This window comes from Oryctolagus cuniculus, chromosome 21 (genome assembly GCF_051225735.1).
Source record: "Oryctolagus cuniculus isolate XC-2025 breed Fujian yellow rabbit chromosome 21, ASM5122573v1, whole genome shotgun sequence".
Classification (NCBI taxonomy): Eukaryota; Metazoa; Chordata; class Mammalia; order Lagomorpha; family Leporidae; genus Oryctolagus; species Oryctolagus cuniculus.
In genome coordinates this window covers 30,726,332-30,748,632 of record NC_142887.1, presented here as the reverse complement: position 1 = coordinate 30,748,632, position 22,301 = coordinate 30,726,332, and the positions used below count along the sequence as shown (strand labels likewise).

The 22,301-nt window shown below is 57.2% G+C and overlaps 1 protein-coding gene across 1 annotated transcript in view; it reads right to left on the bottom strand.

The window, feature by feature from the left end:
- Positions 1-20,884, bottom strand: part of BCR (BCR activator of RhoGEF and GTPase) — a 129,045-nt gene extending 108,161 nt beyond the window's left edge. The window contains exon 1 of the mRNA XM_008250161.5: positions 19,430-20,884. Within this exon, the coding sequence (XP_008248383.4) occupies positions 19,430-20,735 (1,306 nt within the window). The 5' untranslated portion in view covers positions 20,736-20,884. The remainder of the gene's footprint in view (positions 1-19,429) is intronic.
- Between the last annotated feature and the right edge of the window lie 1,417 nt (positions 20,885-22,301).

The following is a 22,301-nucleotide window of genomic DNA, read 5'->3' as shown; positions in this document are numbered from 1 at the left end:
TGCAGCCGGCATCCCATAGGGGTGCAAGTTCGAGACCCCACTGCTCTGTTTTCTATCCATCTCTCTGCTGTGGCCTGGGAAAGCAGTAGAAGATGGCCTAAGTGCCTGGGCCCCTGCACCCACACGGGAGACCAGGAAGAAGCTCCTGGCTCCTGGGTTCTGATTGGCCCAGCTCCAGCCATTGCAGCCAATTGAGGAGTGAATCATCAGATGGAAGACCTCTCTCTCTCTCTCTCTCTCTCTCTCTCTCTCTCTGCCTCATCTGTCACAGCAGCTCAGGTCGCAACATGGGATGCCTGGTTCAAGTGCTGGCTACCCCACTTCCCCATCAGCTTCCGGGGAGGCAGCACGTGACGGCTGAAGCACCTGAGTCCCTGCCATCCGTGTGGCAGACCCGGATGGAGCTCCAGGCTTCCGACTTCAGCCTGCCTTGTTGCAGGCATTTGGAACGTGAGCCAAGAGAAATCTCTCAGCAGAGCATCCCTTTCAAATAAAATGAACATAAACAGAGAAATAAATAAAAGGCCCCCTGGCAGCTACAAACTGAAAGGGGCTCAGGAAAGGACAGGACACAAGTCCCGAGCCACCTGCTCGGGGCCGCACGCCGGGAGGGAGCCCGAGTGTGGGGCCGGCGTGGGTGTCTGGGACACTCCCCATGAGGAAGCCCTGCTTCAGCCTTTGATGTCCACGGCCCTGTTTACAGCCACACCCTGTCCTGCCGGATCTTAAAATGCAACAGAGGCCAAGTGACTCTTGCTCCCCCGGGAGCAACGCCGCTAATTCACATCGCTTGAAGGAGCTCACGGAGGAAAAAGAAAAGGAAAATCCATTCTCTGTTTCCCCTCTGCCCTCATGCAGGCAAATGGGCAGGGCGCGCCAGTTCCAGCACCCACGCACCCCAAAAGCCAACTAGAAAGGTTTCCACCTCCAGAAGATGGGAGCAGGCCCCTTGCTGGCTTCCTTGGGGGCTCAGCTGCCCAGCCCACGGCAGCAGACACGGGGCTTCCGGAGTAGCCAGAACAAAGCAGCACTCCCAGACAGGCCAAGTCGCAACCCATGAACCTTGCGGAAGTTCCTAGCCGGAGTCTCTGGAACCTGAGACTGCAGACGTAGCAGGATAAACAAACAAACAGCCACAGGGCTGGGGAAGAGGCCAGGCCTATGGCGTAGCATTTAAGGCACCTGAGACCCACGTCAGAGCGCCTGGGTTTGAGACTGGCTCCAGGCTCCACACTTCCTGCTCACGTGGATCCTGGGAGGCTGCAGTGACGGCTTGGGTACTTAAGTTGCTGATACCCACGTGGGAGCCCTGAATTGTGTTCTCGCCTCTCTGCTTTGCCCCGATCCAGTCCCAGCCTTTTGAGGGGAGTGAACCAGTAGAAGGAGAGCTCTGTTTCCCTGTGTTTCTCAAATTAAAAAACAAACAAACAAAAACACCACAAAACAAAATATAAAGAGCCAGGAAGCCAGAGGCACATAGTGTGGGGAACCAGGTCACCAAGGCACTGCTTTCGGCTGGCTCCTCCACAGAGAGGAGCCTATCACGGTCGCTGCCACCATCTGGCCACGGAGTAAGCCATGGGAGAGGGAACCACACTTAACGTCCATCATATCCTTTATCCGTCAGGGCCAACAGTCCCTGGCCAGCTGCTTGGAGACGAGGGCGGGCCCATGCTACGGCTCCAGGATGAGATGCCACTCAACACAGGATGTAGCCCTGAGCCCAGACCCTCACTATAATACCACAGCACCCAGCGCAGAGCTCAGCACCACGTTCTGCTCCACGCTAGAGGCCATCTGCCCACAACCACCTTCTCAACCCCCTTGGCCGCAGTAGCCTTGGCCTTGGCCATGCCAGCCACAGGGCAGTCCCACCCCCACTCCCACACCTGCTTTCCGACCTCACTGACAGCTCCCGCACCAGACCCCTGAAGAGCCACACCGCTCCAAGCACTGTCCAGCGGTAACCCAGCCACTCTCCCCAGGGTCTGCCGCCTCCCCCACAGGACCCCTCAATCAGCTGCCCCCAGCCCTCACTTGACCACCTCCCTGTCTTCGAGGGACTCTGTCGCACTGGTCACCTCCTTGGTGTGTCGACAGGCACGTGGCCCCTCACTGCAGCCCTGCCCCCTGGAACAGCAGAGGCCCCACCAGTGGACACATGGGAACACTCAGGCCCCAGTCCTAAGCCGCTGACCACACACACATCCTCCTCTCCTGCCAGCTGCTCAAATCCTGGCCACAACAGTCCACAGGTGCAGCCCCCATGTCTTCTTCACCCACTCGCGGCCGGCCTCGGCCCCTTCCTCCGTGACCTCTGGGTGCTCACTTCCCTTGTGCGGCATCAACTCCCAGCTCACCGCCAGCTCCGTCTCCCTCTCGTGTGGCCCTGCAGGGCACCTGGCTTGCTGAGGGCCTCACCTTCCTGCCCTTTGTCTTCAGCCCTCTCTCCCCAAAACCCACTCTGGGACCCTGCAGCACAGCCGAGCCATGCCCAGGCCCAGCCTCACCCCCTCCTCACAGACGGCTCATCCTCCTGGTCCTCTCTCTCCAGCCATCCTCCTCCTCCTCGGACCCCTGACTCCCCTTGGACCACCTCACACGCAACTGCCAGATTCACCTTCCCAAGGCAAAAGCTGCGACACCACCCCCTCTGTCACTCAACAACCTTCAGTGGCTCCCTATTGCCACTAAAAGTACACCTCGCTCAGCCTGACTTCTGAGTCCCACGTGGTATGACCCAAACCCTCCTACCCAGTCCTCACCGCCCCTGAACCCACATTTCATACCAATCCTCCAACCAAACGCTCCTGCTGTCTCCTGAGCAGGGTGAACGCCTCCCAGCCTGTGAGCTCTTGTCCATCCTGGTCCCTCTGCCTGGAACACCCTCCCCTCCACACCCTCTGCCCCCTGGAAACAGGACAGACAGGAGACTTCCCTCCTACACCCCACAGCATGGCACCTATCTCTCCCAGGGCCTCCGATCCACACTACAGCATGGTTACGTGAGGCACCTGCTTGGCCCTGGTCCCACCTGGTCCCCAAGCGCCTCGGCCCCTAGTTAAAGCTGAAGTCTGAACCACCTCTTCTCTCCCAGTGCATCAGGAGGAAACACCCCCTGAAGAACAGATCATTGCTCTTCCATCAACTCTGTCTCTTAAAACACACAGAGGAGGGGCGGGCACTGTGGTGTCATGAGTTAAGCCTGCACTGCCGGCATCCCATGTGGGTACTGGTTCAAGTTCCGGCTGTTCCACTTGGGATGCAGCTCCCTGCTAATGCGCCTGGGAAAGCAGGAGAAGATGGCCCAGGTGCTCGGGCCCCAGCACCCATGTGGGAGACCCAGAAGAAATTCCTGGCTCCTGGCTTCAGACTGGCACAGCTCCAGCCATTGTGGCCATTTAGGGAGTGAACAGTGGATGAAAGATCTCTCTCTCTCTCCCCCTTCTCCCTCTAACTCTTTCAAATAAATAAAATAAACTTTAAACACACACACACACACACACAGGAGGTGGGTGTTGTGCAGTGGTTAAGCTGCTGCTTGGGATACCTGCATCCCATACTGGAGTATCTGGTTCGTGTCCTAGCTACACCGCTTCCCATCTAGCTTCTGGCTAGTGCACCCAGGGGGTACTCAGGCCCCTGCCAGCCACACAAGAGGCCCAGATGGAGTTCCCAGCTGCTGCAGGTATTTGCAGAGTGAACCAGGGATGGGAGCTCTCACTCGCTCGCTCTCTCTCTAACTCTGCCTCTATCTTTTAAATAAATAAATAAATAAATCTTTTAAAAAAAGAAAGCACTGAATACTTAACACCACTGAATTGGCCACTTACAAATGGTTAAGATGGTAAACTCTGTGTAATATGCAATCAATCCATCACTGTTTTGAACAAACTGCAAAGAAGGTGACAAAGGAGAGATCCTGGGGCAACTTAGGACGCAGGTGGGGAGCAGCTGGGCTCACCAGCCTCGCCCTCCCATTCTCCTGGAGGCATGAAGGGGATTTTAAACCAAAGACACCTGTCAAGTACAGGTATAGGGGCCACGGCTCCAAGCACAGACAGAGGTATTTCCCACCCGTGTCTTAAGTGGGGGGTGGAGTGGGCCACTCTCGGAAGCTGACATTCACGGATGAGTCAGGGTCTTCAACTCCGAGGCCGAGGATCTGGGCACACACAGAGCCCGGCTGCACACGCCCACAGGGTGAATCTGCCGCGCTCCCCAGTGAGGGGGACGTACAAGGTCACGGCACAAGCTCATCCAGCCCGCCAAATGACCGCTGTGAGTCCAGTGCGACTCAGAGCGGACAGGGAAGTGGACATGGGCGTCGGCAGGCCCACCCTCCACCTCCCGGGCTCTCACCAATGGTGCATGTGGATCCGCTCGTGAAACTGGGAAGGAGCTCAGGTCCAGGATGATCCTATCCACTCAACCACGGGAGATGTCTGAGCCTGGAGACGCCCTGACCCCTTCGCCTAAAAACTCTAAAACCTGCAGCCACAGGGGCCCCACCGGCCCCCTCCACTGGACCCCGGTGAAGAAGCCATGTTTGCAAGACACAGCTCAGCCTTGTTGGGGTTCACTGACTCTGGCAAGGCAAGAAAACTCTGAGACTACTACACTCAGAGAATAAGCAAGGCACAAACGGACCAAGACTATGAGTCCACTCACAGAAGACCCCCGGGGCGGGCATTTGGCATAGCAGTTAGAACATCTCTCATGCTTGCATCTCAGGTCGGAGTGCCTGAGTCCAGTTCTAATGCAGACCCTAGGGGGCAACAGGTGATGGCTTAAGTATTTGAATCCCTGTCCCCCAAGTGGGAGGCCTAGACTGAGTTCCTGGATCCCAGCACTGGGTTGACCCAGGCGTCTGGGGAGTGAACCAGCAGACAGAAGCTCTGTCTCTCAATAAGTAAATACATAAAAAAATTTCCTTTAAGGGGCTAGGGTTTGAGTATGCTCACCATAAGGAAATAACAGAAGCTTAAGGTAAGGACCAGTGTTGTGGCATAGCAGATAAAGCTGCTGCCTGTGATGCCAGCATCCCATATGGGCTTGGTTCTTGTCCCGGCTGCTCCACTTCCAATCCAGCTGCCTGCTAATGGCCTGGGGAAAAGCAGCAGCAGATGACCCAAGTGCATGGGTTCCTGACACCCATGTGGGAGACCTGAATGAAGCTCCTGCCTCCGGGCTTCCGCTTGGCCCAACCCTGGTAATTGCGTCCAGCTGGGGAATGAACCAGCAGATGGAAGATAGATCATCTCTCTCTCTCTCTCTCTCTCTCTCTCTCTCTCTCAGATACACAAATAAATCTTTAATAAGAAAAGTTTAAGGTAATGGACATGCTAATGACCCTTCTCCGGTCATTACCCAGCGTGAATCAGAACAACACATTATACACCTCATAGACAAGGTCCAAGTATCAGGTGTCGATCAAAACATTTTTAAAGGGCTCTGGAAGACCACAGCCCTGCAGGCCCCTGGATGGGCAGGTTCTGCAGGTTGGGCCTTGGGGTGGGAGTCACCCGGCTGCAGGCTACAAAAGGAAACCGGCTCAACCACCCCACAAAGTCTTAGCCACCACTTGGGTCCCAGCTTCCCATGGCCCTGGGGCTCTCCCCAAAGCCCAGGTGAAGAGGTGGCCCCACCACTCCCACTGGAGCGTCCACTCACGGCCCTCAGGCCACATGGCCCCAAGACACGCTTGACTGGGTCTCCCCTCACCCTGGACCTGTGGGCACCCCAAGGTAACCCAGAAGGTAACCAGGGCAGGCCCAGCCACCTGTGCAAAACCACTCTCCTGAGTATCACTCAGCCACAGAAAGCAGTGACGTCCCGACACGAGCACCAGCGTGGAAACCTCATTCTGGGTGCAAGAGGCCGGGATGGGTCCACACCTTAGCAATGCTCCCTCTCCTCTTCCTCCCTCCTTTCCTACTAAAGAAAGAGACACTGTGGTTTTTACTTCCTCTCTGGGTCATTAACCAGGACAGCAATGTGGTTCGAAGCCTTCCCTTGGCAACCTTTGTAAGAAAAACCCAGAAGCCTCTCTTCTTCTCCACCCTCCCCCCCAGAGCCACAAGGCCCAGAGGAACCACAAGGATTCCCTGAGGAGGACCAAGGCCATCCTGCCCCCAGGCTGCTCACCAGTGCGTGGCCTCAAGTGCCTTGGGCGGATCCGGCCATGGCTCTGACATCAGGAGATATGGCTGCTGTCGTTCAGGGGCCACAACGCAGGAAAACACGTACGGCACACCTTGCCTGGGTCCCTTTGGATTGCTTTGGGAAAATCCATAGACGAGGTGCCCATAACCAGCTTAGAACTTTATTGCTTACAGCTCTGGGAGGCTGGGAAGTCCCAAGAGCAAAGCATCGGCAGCCTGCGTGGCTGCTGAGGGTCTCCCTCTTGGTTCCTAGGTGGCGTCTCCTATTTGTGTCCTGGAGTGGCAGAGGGGGTGGAGGGAGCTCTCTGGGCACTAATCTCACTCATTACTGCCCCCCACACACACCAAATTCCACTTCCTAGAATCATTCGCTTGTTGGAGTAGGGTAGACAGTCCACCTGCCCTGGGAAGCCATGAGAAGCAGAAGAAAATAGAGGGCGACGAAGCCCACAGCAGAACCACCCCCTCCCCCCAGGCCCCGGAGACCCACCTTGGGCTGGGCTGAGCAGCTGAGATGATCCGTCCCCACTTAACCACGCCCTCCTCCTAACCACCTCTTGCTAAGTAGCATTCAATCATGCCAGACGTGTGTTGGGGGAGACTCCGCAGAACCAGACAAGAGCCTGCACCTGCCTCTCATATATAGCCCCCCAACAGATGAGAGATTGCAGTGTGGGGGGTCATCCTCTCCAGCCGACAAAGGCCAAGGGGGAACGACACCCCTGCACGAGGCCACACGGCAGCAAGAGCCAGGGTTCCCAAAAGGGGGTGGGTGCGGATCTTCCACCTTCAAGGTCTGTCTTTTCCCGGGAACTAGGTCCAACAGACGGCGCCCACTGTGATGCACACAGAAGCTCCTCCCGCCGCACTGCACCGCACGCCGATGGACAACCGCAGTGCAACAGAGCAAAGTGCATCTCCAGACACACTTGAGTGGAGGGACCACCCCCCAGCCCTCAACCCCCGGGCCGCTCACTCCTGGCTCTGCCTGGTTGCCTCCCACTGTGGCTGATGCACTGCGGTTCCTCTTCTCTCAGCGTCCCCTGGCAGTCTCCTCGGCTCCTTCCTTGTGCTCCCTGGGCTGCGCGCCCAGCCTCTGTGCACACGGCCAGCCAGCTCCGCATCTAGCCAGGCCTCGTCCCCCTGCACCTCCCAGAACCTGCTCACGCTGGGGACAACTGATGGCATTTGCAGCCTGTCTCAGCTCAGGCCGAGACGTCTCAGCTCCTGATTCTGGTGCTGGCAAAGTCGAAACAGTATGCACCTTTCTCTCTGTCTCTCCCTCTCACTGTCTATAACTCTACCTCTCAAATAAATAAATAAGTCTGGAGCCATGGCTCATTTGGTTAATCCTCCACCTGTGGTACCAGCATCCCATATGGGTGCTGGTTCTAATCCCAGTTGCTCCTCTTCCAGTCCAGCTCTCTGTTGTGGCCCAGGAAGGCAGTGGAGGGTGGCCCAAGTGCTTGGGCCCTGCACCCACATGGGAGACTGGGAAGAAGCTCCTGGCTCCTGGCTTCGGATCGGAACAGCTCCAGCCGCTGCGGCTATTTGGGGAGTGAACCAACGGAAGGAAGACCTTTCTCTCTGTCTCTCTCTGTCTATAACTCTACCTGTCAAATAAATAAATAAAATAATAATAAAAAATAAATAAATAAAACAAATCTTTTAAAAAGAAAGAAACAGCATGCAGCCAGCTGAGAAGCAGGACGTGAACAGACTGTGCAGAAGGGGCAGTGGTGGAGCAAGAAGCCAGAGATTCAGGGAGGTACCAGGCGCACTGCTAACAACCCACTTCTGTGGGAATCCCTACAGATGGTGGAGCCCCCAAGACCTAGTCCTCTTCCGTGAGACCCTACCTCTTAAAGGGTCCAGCACCGCTCAACATTGCCACACCAGGACCAAGCCCCCAGCCCATAAATTCTAGGGAACCAACAGCCCTTGACCGATGAATGACAAGAGTGGAAGGACACACAGTTCTATCTTCCTGAAGACCCCTCCCCACGCTCGTTGCTGGAGGCATCTCAGGGACGAGCTCTGGAAGACGCTATCATCCAGAGTCCTGGAAATGTGCAAAATAAGAGGGGAAACCAGGGTCCGGAGCTGTGGCGCAGCAGGTTGAAGCCTCTGCCTGCAGTGCTGGCATTCCATATGGGTGCCGGTTCAGTCCTGGCTGCTCCACTTCTTATCCAGCTCCCTGCTAATGTAACTGGGAAAGCAGCAGAAGATGGCCCAAGTGCTTGGGCCCCTGCACCCATGTGGGAGACCCAGAAGAAGCTCCTGGCTCCTGGCTTATGGCCAGGTCCAGCCCTAGTTGTGCGGCCTTTGGGGGACTGAACCAGCAGATGGAAGATTGACCGATCTCTCTCTTTCTCTCTCTCTCTCTCCTTCTCCCTCTCCAACTCTGCAATTCAAATAAATAAAATAAGAGAGGGGAAATCAAGTCCCTAGATGACTGACAACTCGAAAGAACGGCCTGGAGTGAGGGGCCGGGTGACTTCTGCTGCAGTTCAGTGGCTGCTTTCCCACCAGACTGAAAGGGACCTGCAGCGAGGACCCAGCTCATGCTACTCAGCACCTGCCCTGCCCGAAACAGCAGGTGCACAGGACATGTCTGCCAAGCGACCGATCTAGACTGACCCATACCCCACCAGGGAGTCACTCTGTGTCCCTTCTCCTGCCACAAACATCGCTGCTCAAGTCTGAGGACGGAGGCCAGTGCTGGCCACTCTGCGGTCGCCTTGACCTCGACCTGGGTCATTCCAGGTCTGTGTGTCGGTCTCATGCACCCCCTCGGCCACGACCAGAGGGCGACCTGTAATTTTGATAATTATCTCACTAGAGCCACTTCACAAGATGGTTTTGAGGGCCCAGGAATGTCTCATGGCCTCTGTGAACAAATGACGTGTTTATGACACAGAGTGGGGTGCCCCAGTCTCCCCAGCCCAAGCCCAGGCCCAGGCTGGCGACTGCATCCGTGACCTTGGAGCTGTTCTTTCTTTGAGCATCATTAGCTAACCTCTGGGGCGTGTCTTTTTTTTTTTTTTTTTAAAGATTTATTTATTTGAAAGGCAGAGAGAGCCGGTGCCGTGGCTCACTAGGCTAATCCTCTACCTGCGGCGCCGGCACACACGGTTCTAGTCCCAGTCGCTCCTCTTCCTGTCCAGCTCTCTGCTGTGGCCCAGGAGTGCAGTGGAAGATGGCCCAAGTGCTTGGGCCCCTGTACCATGGGAGATCCGGAAGAGGCTCCCGGCTCCTGGCTTCAGATTGGCTCAGCTACAGCAGTTGCTGCCATTTGGGGAGTGAACCGGCAGATGGACAACCTCTCTCTCTGTCTCTCCCTCTCTCTGTAACTCTACCTTTCAAATAAATTTTTTAAAAAATCATTAAAAAAAGAAAAAAAAAAAACAGTGGGGAAGGGCCCAGGGTGTGTGGCAGGTCCCGGGGGACAGATTCTGTCCTTGTCTTCAGGATCTCACTACCCTGAAGAAGGAAGCCAGACAGACAGAGGATTAACAGGAAACAGCTGCACTCATCCAGCTCAAGGAAGACACACAGCTAGGGGAAGATGCGTTGGCACTACTGGGTTTTGTTTTCATTTGTTGGCTTTTAAAAGACAAAAGACCAACAGCAAACCTGCATGGAGACATCTGCAGGGTATGTGTCCAGGTATGCCTGAGGGATTGAAGAGGCACAGGTGGTTAAAGAAAGGCAGGACTAGGCCGGCGCCGCGGCTCACTAGGCTAATCCTCCGCCTAGCGGCACCGGCACACCGGGTTCTAGTCCCGGTTGGGGCGCCGGATTCTGTCCCGGTTGCCCCTCTTCCAGGCCAGCTCTCTGCTGTGGCCAGGGAGTGCAGTGGAGGATGGCCCAGGTGCTTGGGCCCTGCACCCCATGGGAGACCAGGAAAAGCACCTGGCTCCTGGCTCCTGCCATTGGATCAGCGCGGTGCGCCGGCCGCAGCGCACCGGCCACGGCGGCCATTGGAGGGTGAATCAACGGCAAAAAGGAAGACCTTTCTCTCTGTCTCTCTCTCTCACTGTCCACTCTGCCTGTCAAAAAAAAAAAAAAAAAAAAAAAAAGGCAGGGCCAGCGCCGCGGCTCACTAGGCTAATCCTCCGCCTTGCGGTGCCGGCACACCAGGTTCTAGTCCCGGTCAGGGCGCCGGATTCCGTCCCGGTTGCCCCTCTTCCAGGCCAGCTCTCTGCTGTGGCCCGGGAGGGCAGTGGAGGATGGCCCAAGTGCTTGGGCCCTGCACCCCATGGGAGACCAGGAGAAGCACCTGGCTCCTGCCATCGGATCAGCGCGGTGCGCCAGCCGCAGCGCGCCGGCCGCAGTGGCCATTGGAGGGTGAACCAATGGCAAAGGAAGACCTTTCTCTCTGTCTCTCTCTTTCACTGTCCACTCTGCCTGTCAAAAAAAATAAAGAAATAAAATAAAGAAAGGCAGAAGGGGCTGGTGTTGTGGTGCACTGGCTAAAGCCTCCACCGGCAGCACTGGCATCCCATGGGGCACCAGTTTGAGTCCCAGCTGTTCCACTTCTGATCCAGCTACTTGCTAATGTGCCTAGAAAAAGCAGTGGAAGATGATCATGTACCTGGGCCCTGCCACCCACAGGGGAGACCCCTGGATGGAGTTCCAGGCTCTGGCTTCAGCCTGGCCCAGCCCTGGCCACTGTAGCTGTCTGGGGAGTGAACCAGCAGATGGACGATCTCTCTTTCTCCAATTCTCTAACTCTGTCTTTCAAACAAATAACTTTAAAAAACATTAAAAAAAAAAAAAAAAAAAAAAGAAACAGGAACCAGGATCAGGATTATGGAAAACATTGTATTGAAAAGAATTTTTTAAATTTAAAAGAAATGACCTGACCCAATCCTAACTTTTTAAATGAGAGAAAAGGCAGACCATGGAGCCCTAGGTCGTGGCTAAGTTGCCTAACCTCACCGGACGCTCTCACGAAATCTGTCCTAAAACATAGGTGGGGATGGCCAGCGCAAGCACCGTCTCTCTGCTATGGCAGCTCCCTCCTCCACTGCCCAACAAGGGATTCACTGAGCGTCAAGGGTGGAACCAACTTTCCCATGTCAAAGTCCTGACTCCCCGTGCCTTTGAAGGAAAAGTCTTTCAAGAGGTGACTTAAGTTAAAATAGGTCACCGGTGTAGGCCCTAAGCTAATCTGACAGATGTCCTTATTAAAAGACAATGGGGGGGGGCACTGTGGAGCAGCAGGTTAAAGCCCTGGCCTGAAACGCTGGCATCCCATATGGGCACCGGTTAGAGTCCCGGCTGTTCCACTTCCAGTCCAGCTCTCTGCTGTGGCCTGGGAAAGCAGCAGAAGATGACCCAAGCGCTTGGGCCCCTGCACCCACATGGGAGACCCGGAAGAAGCTCCTGGCTCCTGGCTTTGGATCAGCCCAGCTCTGGCTGTTGCAGCCATTTGGGGAGCGAACCAGCAGATGGAAGACCTCTCTCTGTAACTTTGCCTCTCAAGTAAATAAATAAATCTTTAAAAAAAAAAAAAGATCAGAGGTAGGGAATTAAGGATGACGACAGCATGATTCCGGGGAACTGGAAAGAGCCCAACTTGAGTGAAATAAGCCAGACACAGGACAGATATTAAAGGGCTCCACCTACACGAAGCACCCAGGATAAGGGAGTCTGTGCAGAAAACATGGCGGACACCAGGGGTTGGAGGACATGGGGACAGAGTGTTTTCTGAGTACGGAGCTTCAGTCTGGGAAAATCAAAGTCCCAGTGATGGGTAGTAGAGACATTTGCACAACATATGAGCTACACACCAAGGGTCTTCAAAACATTTATGAAAAATGCATATTATAAAAATAATCATGCATGAATTTAAAACTTTCCTTGGGCCTCAAACGAACTTTATCTTTTAATTCCATTTTCCCAAGAACTTCCTGAAGTACCCTTGTATTTAAGGTCTTAAACTGTACACTGAAGTAATTAGGGCTGTCTAGCGCTGTGGTGCAACAGGTTAACCTGCCGCCTGCCATGCCAGCATCCCGCATCACAGCACCAGTTCCAAGTCCCGGCTGCTCTGCTTGTGATCCAGCTCCCTGCTAATGCGCCTGGGAAAGCAGCAGAAGATGGCCCAAGTGCTTAGGCCTCTGCACCCAGGGGGAGACCTTGGATGGAGTTCCGGGCTCCTGGTTCCAGCCTGGCCCAGCACTGACTGTTGCAGCCGTTTGGGGACTGACCCAGTGGATGAAAAACATGTCTCTCTGCCTTTCAAATAAAGCAATATTTAAAAAGAAACAACTAAGGGCAGACATTTGGCCCAGTGCATCTCACATCAGGGTACCTGGTTTCCATTCCCAGCTCTGCTCCTGCTCTGGCTTCCTGCTAATGTGCACCCTGGGAGGCAGCAGTGATGGCTCAAGCAGTTGGGTCCCAGCTATTCACCAAGACCTGGATTGAGATTCCAACTCCTGGATCCTGACTTTGGCCTGGCCCAACCCTGGCTGTCGTGGGCATTTAGGGAGTGAACCAGGGGATGGTGGCTGTCTCTCAAATAAACACATAAATAATTTTTAAAAAAGATGTATTCATTTATTTGAAAGTCAGAATTACACACAGAGAGAAGAAAAGGCAAAGAGAGAAAGGGGGGGGTCTTCCATCCACTGGTTCACCCCCCAATTGGCTGCAACAGCCGGAGCTGGGCCAATCCAAAGCCAGGAGCCTGGACTTCTTCCGGGCCTCCCACACGGGTGCAGGGACCCAAGCACTTGGGCCATCTTTTACTGCTTTCCCAGGCCATAGCAGAGAGCTGGATTGGAAGAGGACCAGCCGGGTCTTGAACCAGCACCCATATGGGATGCCAGCACTCCACACTGCAGCACTGGCTTTCACAATGCCGCAGTGCCGGCCCCTTGCATAAATAAGTTTAATGATCACAATGGTACAAAAGGGAGGCAGAACAGTGGTGCAGCGGTTAAGCTGCCACGTGCAGCTCCAGCATCCCACATCAGAGTGACAGTTCGAGCCCTAGCTGCTCTACTGTTGGATCAGCTCCAACAGTAATCAGCTAATGTGCTTGAGAAAACAGCAGACAGTGGCCCAGATCTCCCAGACACCCTTGTGGGAGACCTGGATTGAGTTCCTGTCCCCTGGTTTTGGCGTGGCCCAGCCCTGTCTGTTGCAGCCATTGGGGAGTGAACCAGTAGATCAAAGATCTGTCTCTCCCACTCTGCCATTCAAATCAATGACTACATAAGTCTTGGAGCTGGCACTGTGATGTAGTGGGCTGAGCCGCTGTCTGCATGCCAGCATCCCATGTGAGTGCTGGTTCAAGTCCTAGCTGCTCCACTTCCAAGCCAGGAGGTCTGGATGGAGCTCCTGGCTCCTGGCTTCTGCTGGGCCCTTCCCTCCTTCTCTCTAACTCTGCCTTTCAAATATGCAAATAAGTCTTTTAAAAACTCATGCATATGTTGTATACATTCTGCAATAAAATGTCAACAATAAACCCATGCATGCTACATAAACAACATATTTTAATGAAAAAACAACATTTTTCCAAGGGGAAAAAAAAAAACCCTAACTGAGCCACAGTGGTTGCATTCCAGCCAGAGCTGAGGACTCCCAAGGGGTTCATAGTTCATTTAACACACATTCCCTACCCCCAGCCTTGACCCAGAAAGTAGCAGCTTTAGCCAAAATTCAGACCTACTGTTCGGCAACCTAAGCAGGCTCAAGAGGCCCAGTGAGCCTCCGCGAACTCAAACCACAGAGGGAGCAGCGGCCCAGGCCTGGAGCCGCCGTGCTCTCTCCCGGGTGGGTTCTGCGCGTGACTCACCTGCACCCTGTCCTGGCGGGGACAGCAGTCACGTCAGTCACACGAGACTCCTGAGCAAGGGAGGGAGGCGGCTCCCAAAGCCAGAAGCGACAAATGAAGGCAGAGAGTCACAGGGCAGGCATGTTCCCTTGGACACACTCGGGTCAACAACACTCCCTTCTCCTTCCTTAGTGAAATGTTCCGGAATGCTTCGTTCTGTTCCCAAAACAAGTCAGCCGTCCTGAGCCAGACAACCCTAGTAAAATCTGCACTGGGCTCCGTTTCCATCCTGCCGATGGCTTTAGCAGCCCCAGATTCTGGAGCTGCCCACTCTCCACCCGGGGAACTCAAGGCTCCGGTCTCAAGAGGTGCCCGCGAGTGACCTTTCCCTGCCCCCAGGTTACTCAAACCGGTTGTGGGTCCAGTCAACCACTCCAGGGGGAACAAAAAACAAGGCAGTGATCATTCCGGCGCCAACACATCGGGCCAATTAGTGGCTTAATGAAGACGCGACAACGGGCAGTGACGCACGGGAGTTCACGGAGAGACACGAGACCTAAGGGGCACCTGCATAAGGGGGGAGGGGTTCACAGGGCTTGGAGCTAAAGGAGGAAAGGACCTAGGGCTCGTCCTAGTGTTCTGTAAGGAAAAGCTGAAATACCGGGAGGAGATTAGGAGGAGATGGGGTCTCCCACCTGGCTGCGAGGGCCCAAGCACTCGGGCCATCCTCTGCTGCTTTCCCTTGCACACTGTCAGCGGGCAACCGGATCGGAAGCGGAGCAGCCAGGACTCAAACTGGTGTTCATATGGGATGCCGGCATGGCAGGCAGAAGCTTTACCCGCTTTGCCACAGCGCCAGTGCCCTTAAGACACTTTTGAGTGAGTGTGCGACCTCTGAACCCCAGCCCACAGGCTGTGAAAGGCAGGAGAGATCTTCCCTGTGTGCGACACAGAAGGCTGAGACAGGCTCTGCTGGGGCACCAGGAATGCACCTGCACTGAGTCCAGTGCCTGCAGTGCTGGCATCCCATAAAGGTGCTGGTTCAAGTCCCAGCTGCCTCACTTCCAACCCAGCTCCCTGCTGGTGCACCTGGGAAAGCAGCAGATGGCCCAAGCCCTTGGGCCCCTGCAACCCCATACAGGAAGAAGCTCCTGGCTCCTGGCTTGGGCCTGGCCCAGCCCTGGCCATTGCAGCCAACTGGCCAGTGAACCAGTGGATGGAAGATTTCTCTCTCTCTCTGACTCTGCCTTACAAATAAATAAATAAATCTCTAAAAAACCAAAATGGTCAAACCACCTTTAGACAATAAATTTCATGTTATTTATATTTTATCATTAAAAAGAAAGGACATGATGCAGAGTCACAGATGGCAGACGTGGGTGCCCTCCAAAGACTCTGCTGTCACCACACACACACACACACTCCACTGGACGCTCTGCTGATGGGAGGGCACTCTCCAGTGTCGCTGCTGCTTCCAGGGGCTCTCCTATCTCGTTCCCATCTGACACACACGGATTTCCCTATCGCCCATCAATCTGTAAGCTTTGAGACAGCAAGGATCACTGACACTACACAGCCCATGCGGCACAGTGGGGAAGCAGCGGTTGCATAGGGCAGGGCTCGTGGCCACGTGCTCTGACCCCTCAGGCTGACCCTGGGAGTCTGGAGCCAGAAGGACCCCTGGACCGGCCTGTCTGGTGGGGAGAATGCAGCAGGACAACCACGTGTGGGAAGGAAGAACGGCTCCTTGTCCACGCCGGCCCTGCGGCCCTGCACTCACACTTCCTTGGTGCATCCTTATTGGCACACAGACAGCTGATGAGGAGCTCACGAAGGGCCTTGCACCAAGCACCTTGTCACCATGCCCGGCACACAGCAGCGTGGGGTGATCTCAGCTCCTCCCCTCAAATATCAGGGGCTCTCAGCTCTGAAAGAGAAGCGCCAGCCCACTCCCCCAGTGTGCAGCCATCAGGGGCAAGCCAGCGTGTCCGCCTGAGCATCAGTGTGACCTCGGCCCCCTCCCCACATCGCGATTTTTCCACACTTCTCCTTTTCAGGCCAGCAGGCTCCATGGCCATCCACAGAACATCAGTAAACAGCCCAGGGACAGATGGCCAAGCCTGCACGGGATCCCTCTTTCTCCTACGGCAGGGCACAGAGCTTAAAGGCTCCCAGGGCTAAATCGATCAGCAGTTTGGTTGTCTGAAGATTTACTTACTTATTTGAAAGGCAGAGTTACAGAGAGAGACGGGGAAGGAGAGATCTTCCATCCACTGGTTTACTCCCTAAATGTTTCCAGCAGTCACGGCTGGGCTGGGCCAAAGTCAGGAGCTTCACCCAGGTCTCTCACAAGGGTACGGGGGCCTAAGGACTTGGACCACCCTCCGCTGCTTTCCCAGGTGCATTAGCAGGAAGCTGGATCAAAAGTGGATCAACCAGGAGTTGAACCGGCGCCCATATGGGATGCAAGCATCGCAGGTGGCGGTTTTACCCGCTGTGCCACAGCGCTGGCCCCTCAACCGGGGAGTCTGCAAGTCCAACAGCTGGTGCGACACCAAGAGTGAACCCTAATGAGAACCACAGACTCTGGGGGGCAGTGCTGTACCAGTCCAGGTTCATCCACGGCAACACACACACACTTCTGCTGGGCAGAGGTTATGCGGGAATCTCCACATTCTCCACTCAATTTTCCTGTGAACTTGAAAGCACTCTAACAAACCGTCCTGGGGCCAGCATTGTGGCCCAGTGGGCTAAGCCGTCATCTGCAATGCTGGCATCCCATACGGGTGCTGGTTGGAGTCCCAGCTGCTACACTTCTGATCCAGCTCCCTGCTAATGTGCTTGGGAAAGCAGTGAAAAGTGGCCCAAGAACCTGGGCCCCTGCACCCACATGGGAGACTCAGATGGAGTGCCTGGCTCCAAGCTATGGCCCGGTCTAGCCCTGGCTGTTTGAGGAGTGAGTGAATCAGCAGAAGGAAGACATCTCTATCTATCTCTCTCTCTTTCTCTGCAACCATGCTTTTCAAATCAATCAATCTTTAAAAAAAAAAATGCCCTTTAAATAAAAAACAGGGCAGGCATTTGGCATAGTAGTTAATGCCAGCACTCACAGAGTCTGGATTTCAGTTTCAGCTCTAATCCCAACCCCAATTCCCTGCTCAAGTGCACCCTGGAAGGCAGCAGCTGATGGCTCAAGTACTTGGAGCCCTGCCACCCACGTGGGAGACCCGGACGAAGTGCTGGCTCCCAGCACTGGCCTGGCCTGGCCCTGGCCATGTGAAGAGTGAAACAGAGCTTTCTCTCCCTGCCTCTCAAATTAAAAACAAAACAAAAAAATGCATAATTTGGGGGTAAAAAATAAAACCTGTTAGGATCCAGAAAGTCCTAAGAGTGCATCCAGGCTGTACACGTTCCATTCCCTGAGAACCTGCTGCGTGGACTGCAGGCACCAGGCCTCACTTCCCTCCCGTTCCTAACTTCAGCCGCTCCTGCGATTCACATCTGGGGTCTCGGCACGTGGCGGGCAACACAGCCGTGTGTACAGGCGCTGCAGAGACGGCTGGGCCCAACTTTCTGGAGACTCAGAATTCCCCACCTGCAAGCAATCCTCATCTCAGACAGCAGCTCTCCACGAAGGCCTTTCATTTTCTTCATGAATCATGGTCCCCGGGTACCACCAGGGGCCAGTGCAAGCTGGCCTGCCCAGACGACAGCTGGCCGGACAAGGCCGGTGCCCGGGAACCGCAGGGCAACCCTCCAGACCCTGATGTGCCTGTAGAACTGGCTTCTGCCTCCTACCACCTTCCGCCCCCGACTGGGACTTGGGAAACCTACAGCCTCCTGCCCCCAGCCAGCGACTTAGGAAAAGCAGCTGGGCCAGGCGGCAGGTCCCAGCCAACCCCAGCTGTAAATGGAAGATCGGCACCTGATTAGTCCTTAAAGCAAACACGACAGAGTGTCACGGAGCCAAAACTAGACTCACTGGTTTCCAGAGGATTCTGACAAACGACACGCATGCAACTGCACCGGCAGAAAAAGAGAAAATCTATGAAGCAGAACACAGGATCGGCCCTACAGGGCCCAGGACTCCAGGAGATGCCCACGGCCTCCCAAAGCCCCAGCCACCCATGCTCCTCTCCCAACCCCACTTGCGAACTGTGCCTGGATCTCAAAACCTAGTCCTGAGGCTGGCACTGTGGTGTAGTTGATAAAGCCACCGCCTGTGGCGCCGGCATCCCATATGGGCACCAGTTTGTGTCATGGCTGCTCCTCTTCCGATCCAGCTCTCTGCTATGGCCTGGGAAAGCAGTGGAAGCTGGCCCAAGTCCTTGGGCCCCTGCACCCACATGGGAAAGCCGGAAGAAGCTCCTGGCTTCAGATCGGTCCAGCTCCAGCCGTTGCAGGCAATTGGGGAGTGAACCAGTGGATGGAAGACCTCTCTGTCTCTTCCTCTATCTGTAATTCTGCCTCTCAAATAAATCTTTAAAAGAAGAAAAAAAGAAAGAAACAAACAAACAAAAAACCTAGTCCCATTGCTCCAAGCACCTTAATGGTCTCTGGATGCAGCATGAAAGTCAGGTGCACAATGCCCTGGGCTTAACCTCAAGGCTGGGGACCAGGCTGCCAATGGAAGCCCACAGCAATCCCCTGTGGGTGTTCATCCTTGGGAAGGTAGGATCTCGGAAAGCGGCCGCCAGTTAAGACCCACGGTGGAGCGGGTGACTAACGATGGGTGAAGCCTTCCATCAAAGCCAGGAAGATCAGAACGGGTGTGGCTCTTCTGCTCCAGCCCTGGATAAAATCATCCCATTGATTTTTTTTCCGACAGCCTGTTGAGTCACAACTCCCCGTCACCTCGCTTCCTTCTGAATGCCGATCCACACCTGCTCCAACTTGCCAGCCGGCGAACCTGACACTTCTGTGGCCTGGCAGCGGCCGGCACATCTTGGGTTCCCCGAAACGTGTCACACAACCCCTTCAGGACAAGCGACCGTGGCTGCAGGGATTGCCCAAAGTGCAGATCAGTCCTGGCTAAAGGCAACCGGCTGAGGCGGTAGAGGGGACTCCAGCTTTGTGACACTTTGTGAACTGGAGGGGGGAAGGGACCCCAAAATAAAGAGGTGACCCGGCTAGGACATCTGCGCCCCAGCTCCCAAACTGGAACTCACAAGAAGTTCGGTGCCGTAGAACCAAAGGAACCCGCGCCCACCCCACCTACCCCTTCCAAATACTGAGAATCCACCTTCAGGAAAAACAGGGCTGGCGTTAGCTCACGCACAGTATCAGCATGAAGCCACAACTCTTCTTAAAAAAAATAAAATAAAATAAAAAAACCTGCCATTCCCCATTCCTCTCTCTATTACAACTTCTTCCATATCTCTTGCCATCCTCTTTCTTTAACGGTTTCTCGCGCAGCGCGGTGGGAGGCGCCAAGTGTGCCCAGCCATGGCCCGCACCCCTGGAAGGAACTCACCTGGGTCCCCCTGGAAGGCGCTGTCCCCATCGCTGGGCCAGATCTGGCCCGTCTTTCGGACTCCCACGATGGTGGCCTCCGACACCACGACCGGGCACTGCCGGTGCCGCTTCTGGCACTGCGGCGTGGGCGGGCTGCTGCTGTCCAAGGACTGCTGCGAGTTCTGAGACGGGGAGCGACTCTTGTCCCGGAACGTGCGGTAGGCGGTGGGGCTCGGGGAAACGCGGCTGGACTGGCCGGAGGAGAAGTCCTCCTCGCTGGACGTGAGGTTTTCGTTGGAGCTGCAGTCCGGCGTGTAGCCGCCTCCGCTGTCCTCAAAGCTCCGGGGCGAGTAGGACCTGCGCGGCCAGGTGAGGCGCTTCTCCTGCTCCGAGGTGCTCTGGCTGCGCAGGAGCGGGCCCGGGGGGCCCTTGCCCTCACCTTCCACCATCATGCCCCCGACGTAGATGCTCTGGTAGGGCTGGTACTCCAGGGGCGGCCACGGGGGCCTGCTCCCGCCATTGGCATGGATCACGTTGTCCTTAAGGAAGCGGGGGTTTAGCTCTGCGTCCTCGTAGTCGCCGTCGAGGCCCCCAAGGCCGCCGCTCTCCGAAGAGCGCCCCCGGTAAGAGGGCCTGGACGCGTCGCCCGCACCCTGCCCCTGCCCGTGCTGGGACTTCTTGCGCTCCATCTGCATGGCCTGGGTGCCCAGCGAGCTAATGCGGTCCGACACCTCCTTGTCATTGACCTTCACCAAGCCACGCTCGTGGTGAAACTCGACGTTCACGTAGAAGGGCTTGTCCGCCTCCGACGATGCCGCGCCGGGGCCCCTGCGGATCCGCTCGAAGTTGGACCTGAGTGCCGCCACGCTGGTCGGGGGCCCGCGGTCGTCGCGCTCCGCGGGTCCGGGCCTGCGCGCGGCGGCCGCGGGCTTGGCTTTGCCGCCCGGGGAGCCCTCGCCGTCGGGCCGGGCCTCGGGCTCCTCGCCGGCCGAGGCGGCGGCGGGCTGCGTGTCGGCACCCTCGGCGGCGGGCGGCGGGCGCGACGCGGGCGCGCGGGGCTCGGCGGCGCCGTCGGGGGGCTGCGCGGCGCGCCGGAAGCCCCACCGCTGGCGGTCGTAGCTCTTCTTCTCCTTGGCCAGCAGCGTCTGCAGGTAGATCATACGGAAGCGCTCCTGGTTCACCTCCTGCTCCAGGCGCCGGATGGAGGCCTTGCAGCGCTCCAGCTCCTGCTCGATGTCGCCCACCGAGCGCAGCTCCATGCGCGGCGGCTCCGTGTCCGGGAACTGCGCCTTCCACGCCTCGGCGAAGCCCACCGGGTCCACCATGGCGCGGCCGGCCTCACCTGCGCCGCGGGGAACTGCGAGCAGGAGCCCTCCTCAGCGGCGGCACGGCCACCTCACCAGGCCCGGCCCGGGTCGCCGGGCAGCCCCCATGGCCCCCGGCGCGGCGGCGGCGGCGGCGAACAATGCCCGCCCCCTCCCGGGCGGCAGGTGAGGCTGCCGGCTCGGTTCCCCCGGGGGGCGCGCGGGCGCGCGCGCGCGGACAGGGACGGGGGCGAGGCGGGGGGGAAGGGCGCGGGGCTGCGCGCGCCGCTATTGTGTGCGGGGTTCCTCGGCGCGGCGCCGGGCGGGCAGTGCCCTCGGCTGGGCCCCGGCTGCCGCTAGCCCATGGCCGCGGCGTGCGCGCTCCGCTGCTCTCCGCTCCCGCGCCGCGCCGCGCCGCCGCCCCGCCGCCGCGGCCGCCGCCTCCTCCTCCCCGGCGCGCCGCGCTGCGCTCCGCTCGGCCCGCTCGCTGCGCACTCAGCGCCGGGCCCGCACTCGGCGCCGCAGGAAGGGGCGGGCCGGGGGGCGGTGGCCGCGGCGCGGCTGACGGAGCGGGGCGCGCCTCTTAAAGGGGCCGAGCCGCTGCCTCGCCCGCTCCGTGCGCGCTCGTGGGAAGGCTCCGACGGCGGTGCACTCGGCTGGCAACTCCGAGCCCAGGGTCCCCGTAAAAGGGACGCTGGACCGGCTGGTTGCACGAGGGTCGGGGTCGGGGGAGCTCCTTCCTACGCAGAGCTGCGCTCGCCGAGCGGCGGGGCCTGAGCGCTCCCGGGAACACCCAGCGAGGCCGGGTCACCAAGGGGTTCCCCGGGGGCTGGAGACAAGTATCAGCTGCCACCCGGGATCGTCACCCTCCATAGAATTTCTCCCACGCAAAGTCACTCAGCCCCGCATCTTCCTTCCTGCTGTCCCGGTCCGAGTGTATCGGTCCCCTGGCCTCTCCTGCGCTCCGGAGGCCAGGGTAGGTTGTCCAGCAACTTCCTGACCACGGACCTACCTGGCTTAGTTCACCCCGGGCGTGGGGAGCCGGATAGGAAGGCAGGGAGGCCGGTAGCAGGTGGAAAGGGAAGCCGCCGTCGGGGAGTCCCAGGAAGCAGAGTGCACGCTGCAGGGAGTCGGAGGGGCGCAAGATGAACTTTACCCAAACCTGCCCGCTGCGTGATCACCTCCTCCCTATCTCCCCACCGCACCCCCGACCCCGTGCCTCAGTTTCCTGAGCGCTTGTCTCCCAGGACTGCATGGATGGGAGAAGCTAGCAGGCCTTCCGCCCCCAACCCAGCGCCAGGGCCCCCACTCCTGTCCCTCCACCCCCGAGCCTGTGCGCGCCCCCCCGCCCCCCAACAGAGCCCTGGCTGACAGCCGCACCGGCCTGGTTCAGATCTAACCCAGGCTCACTGCTAGGAGACCTCAGCAGGTCTCTTCCGCCAGGTCCCTTCCCCCTCCCTGGGCCTCAGTTGTGTCCTCATCTGTGGAGTGTTGTGACCACCGTATGTAAGGCACACTCCATTCATCAATGGCATGCGGGGTTCGTTGCCTCTTCACGTTGGTGCGGCTGGAAAGCCCTGGGGAGCG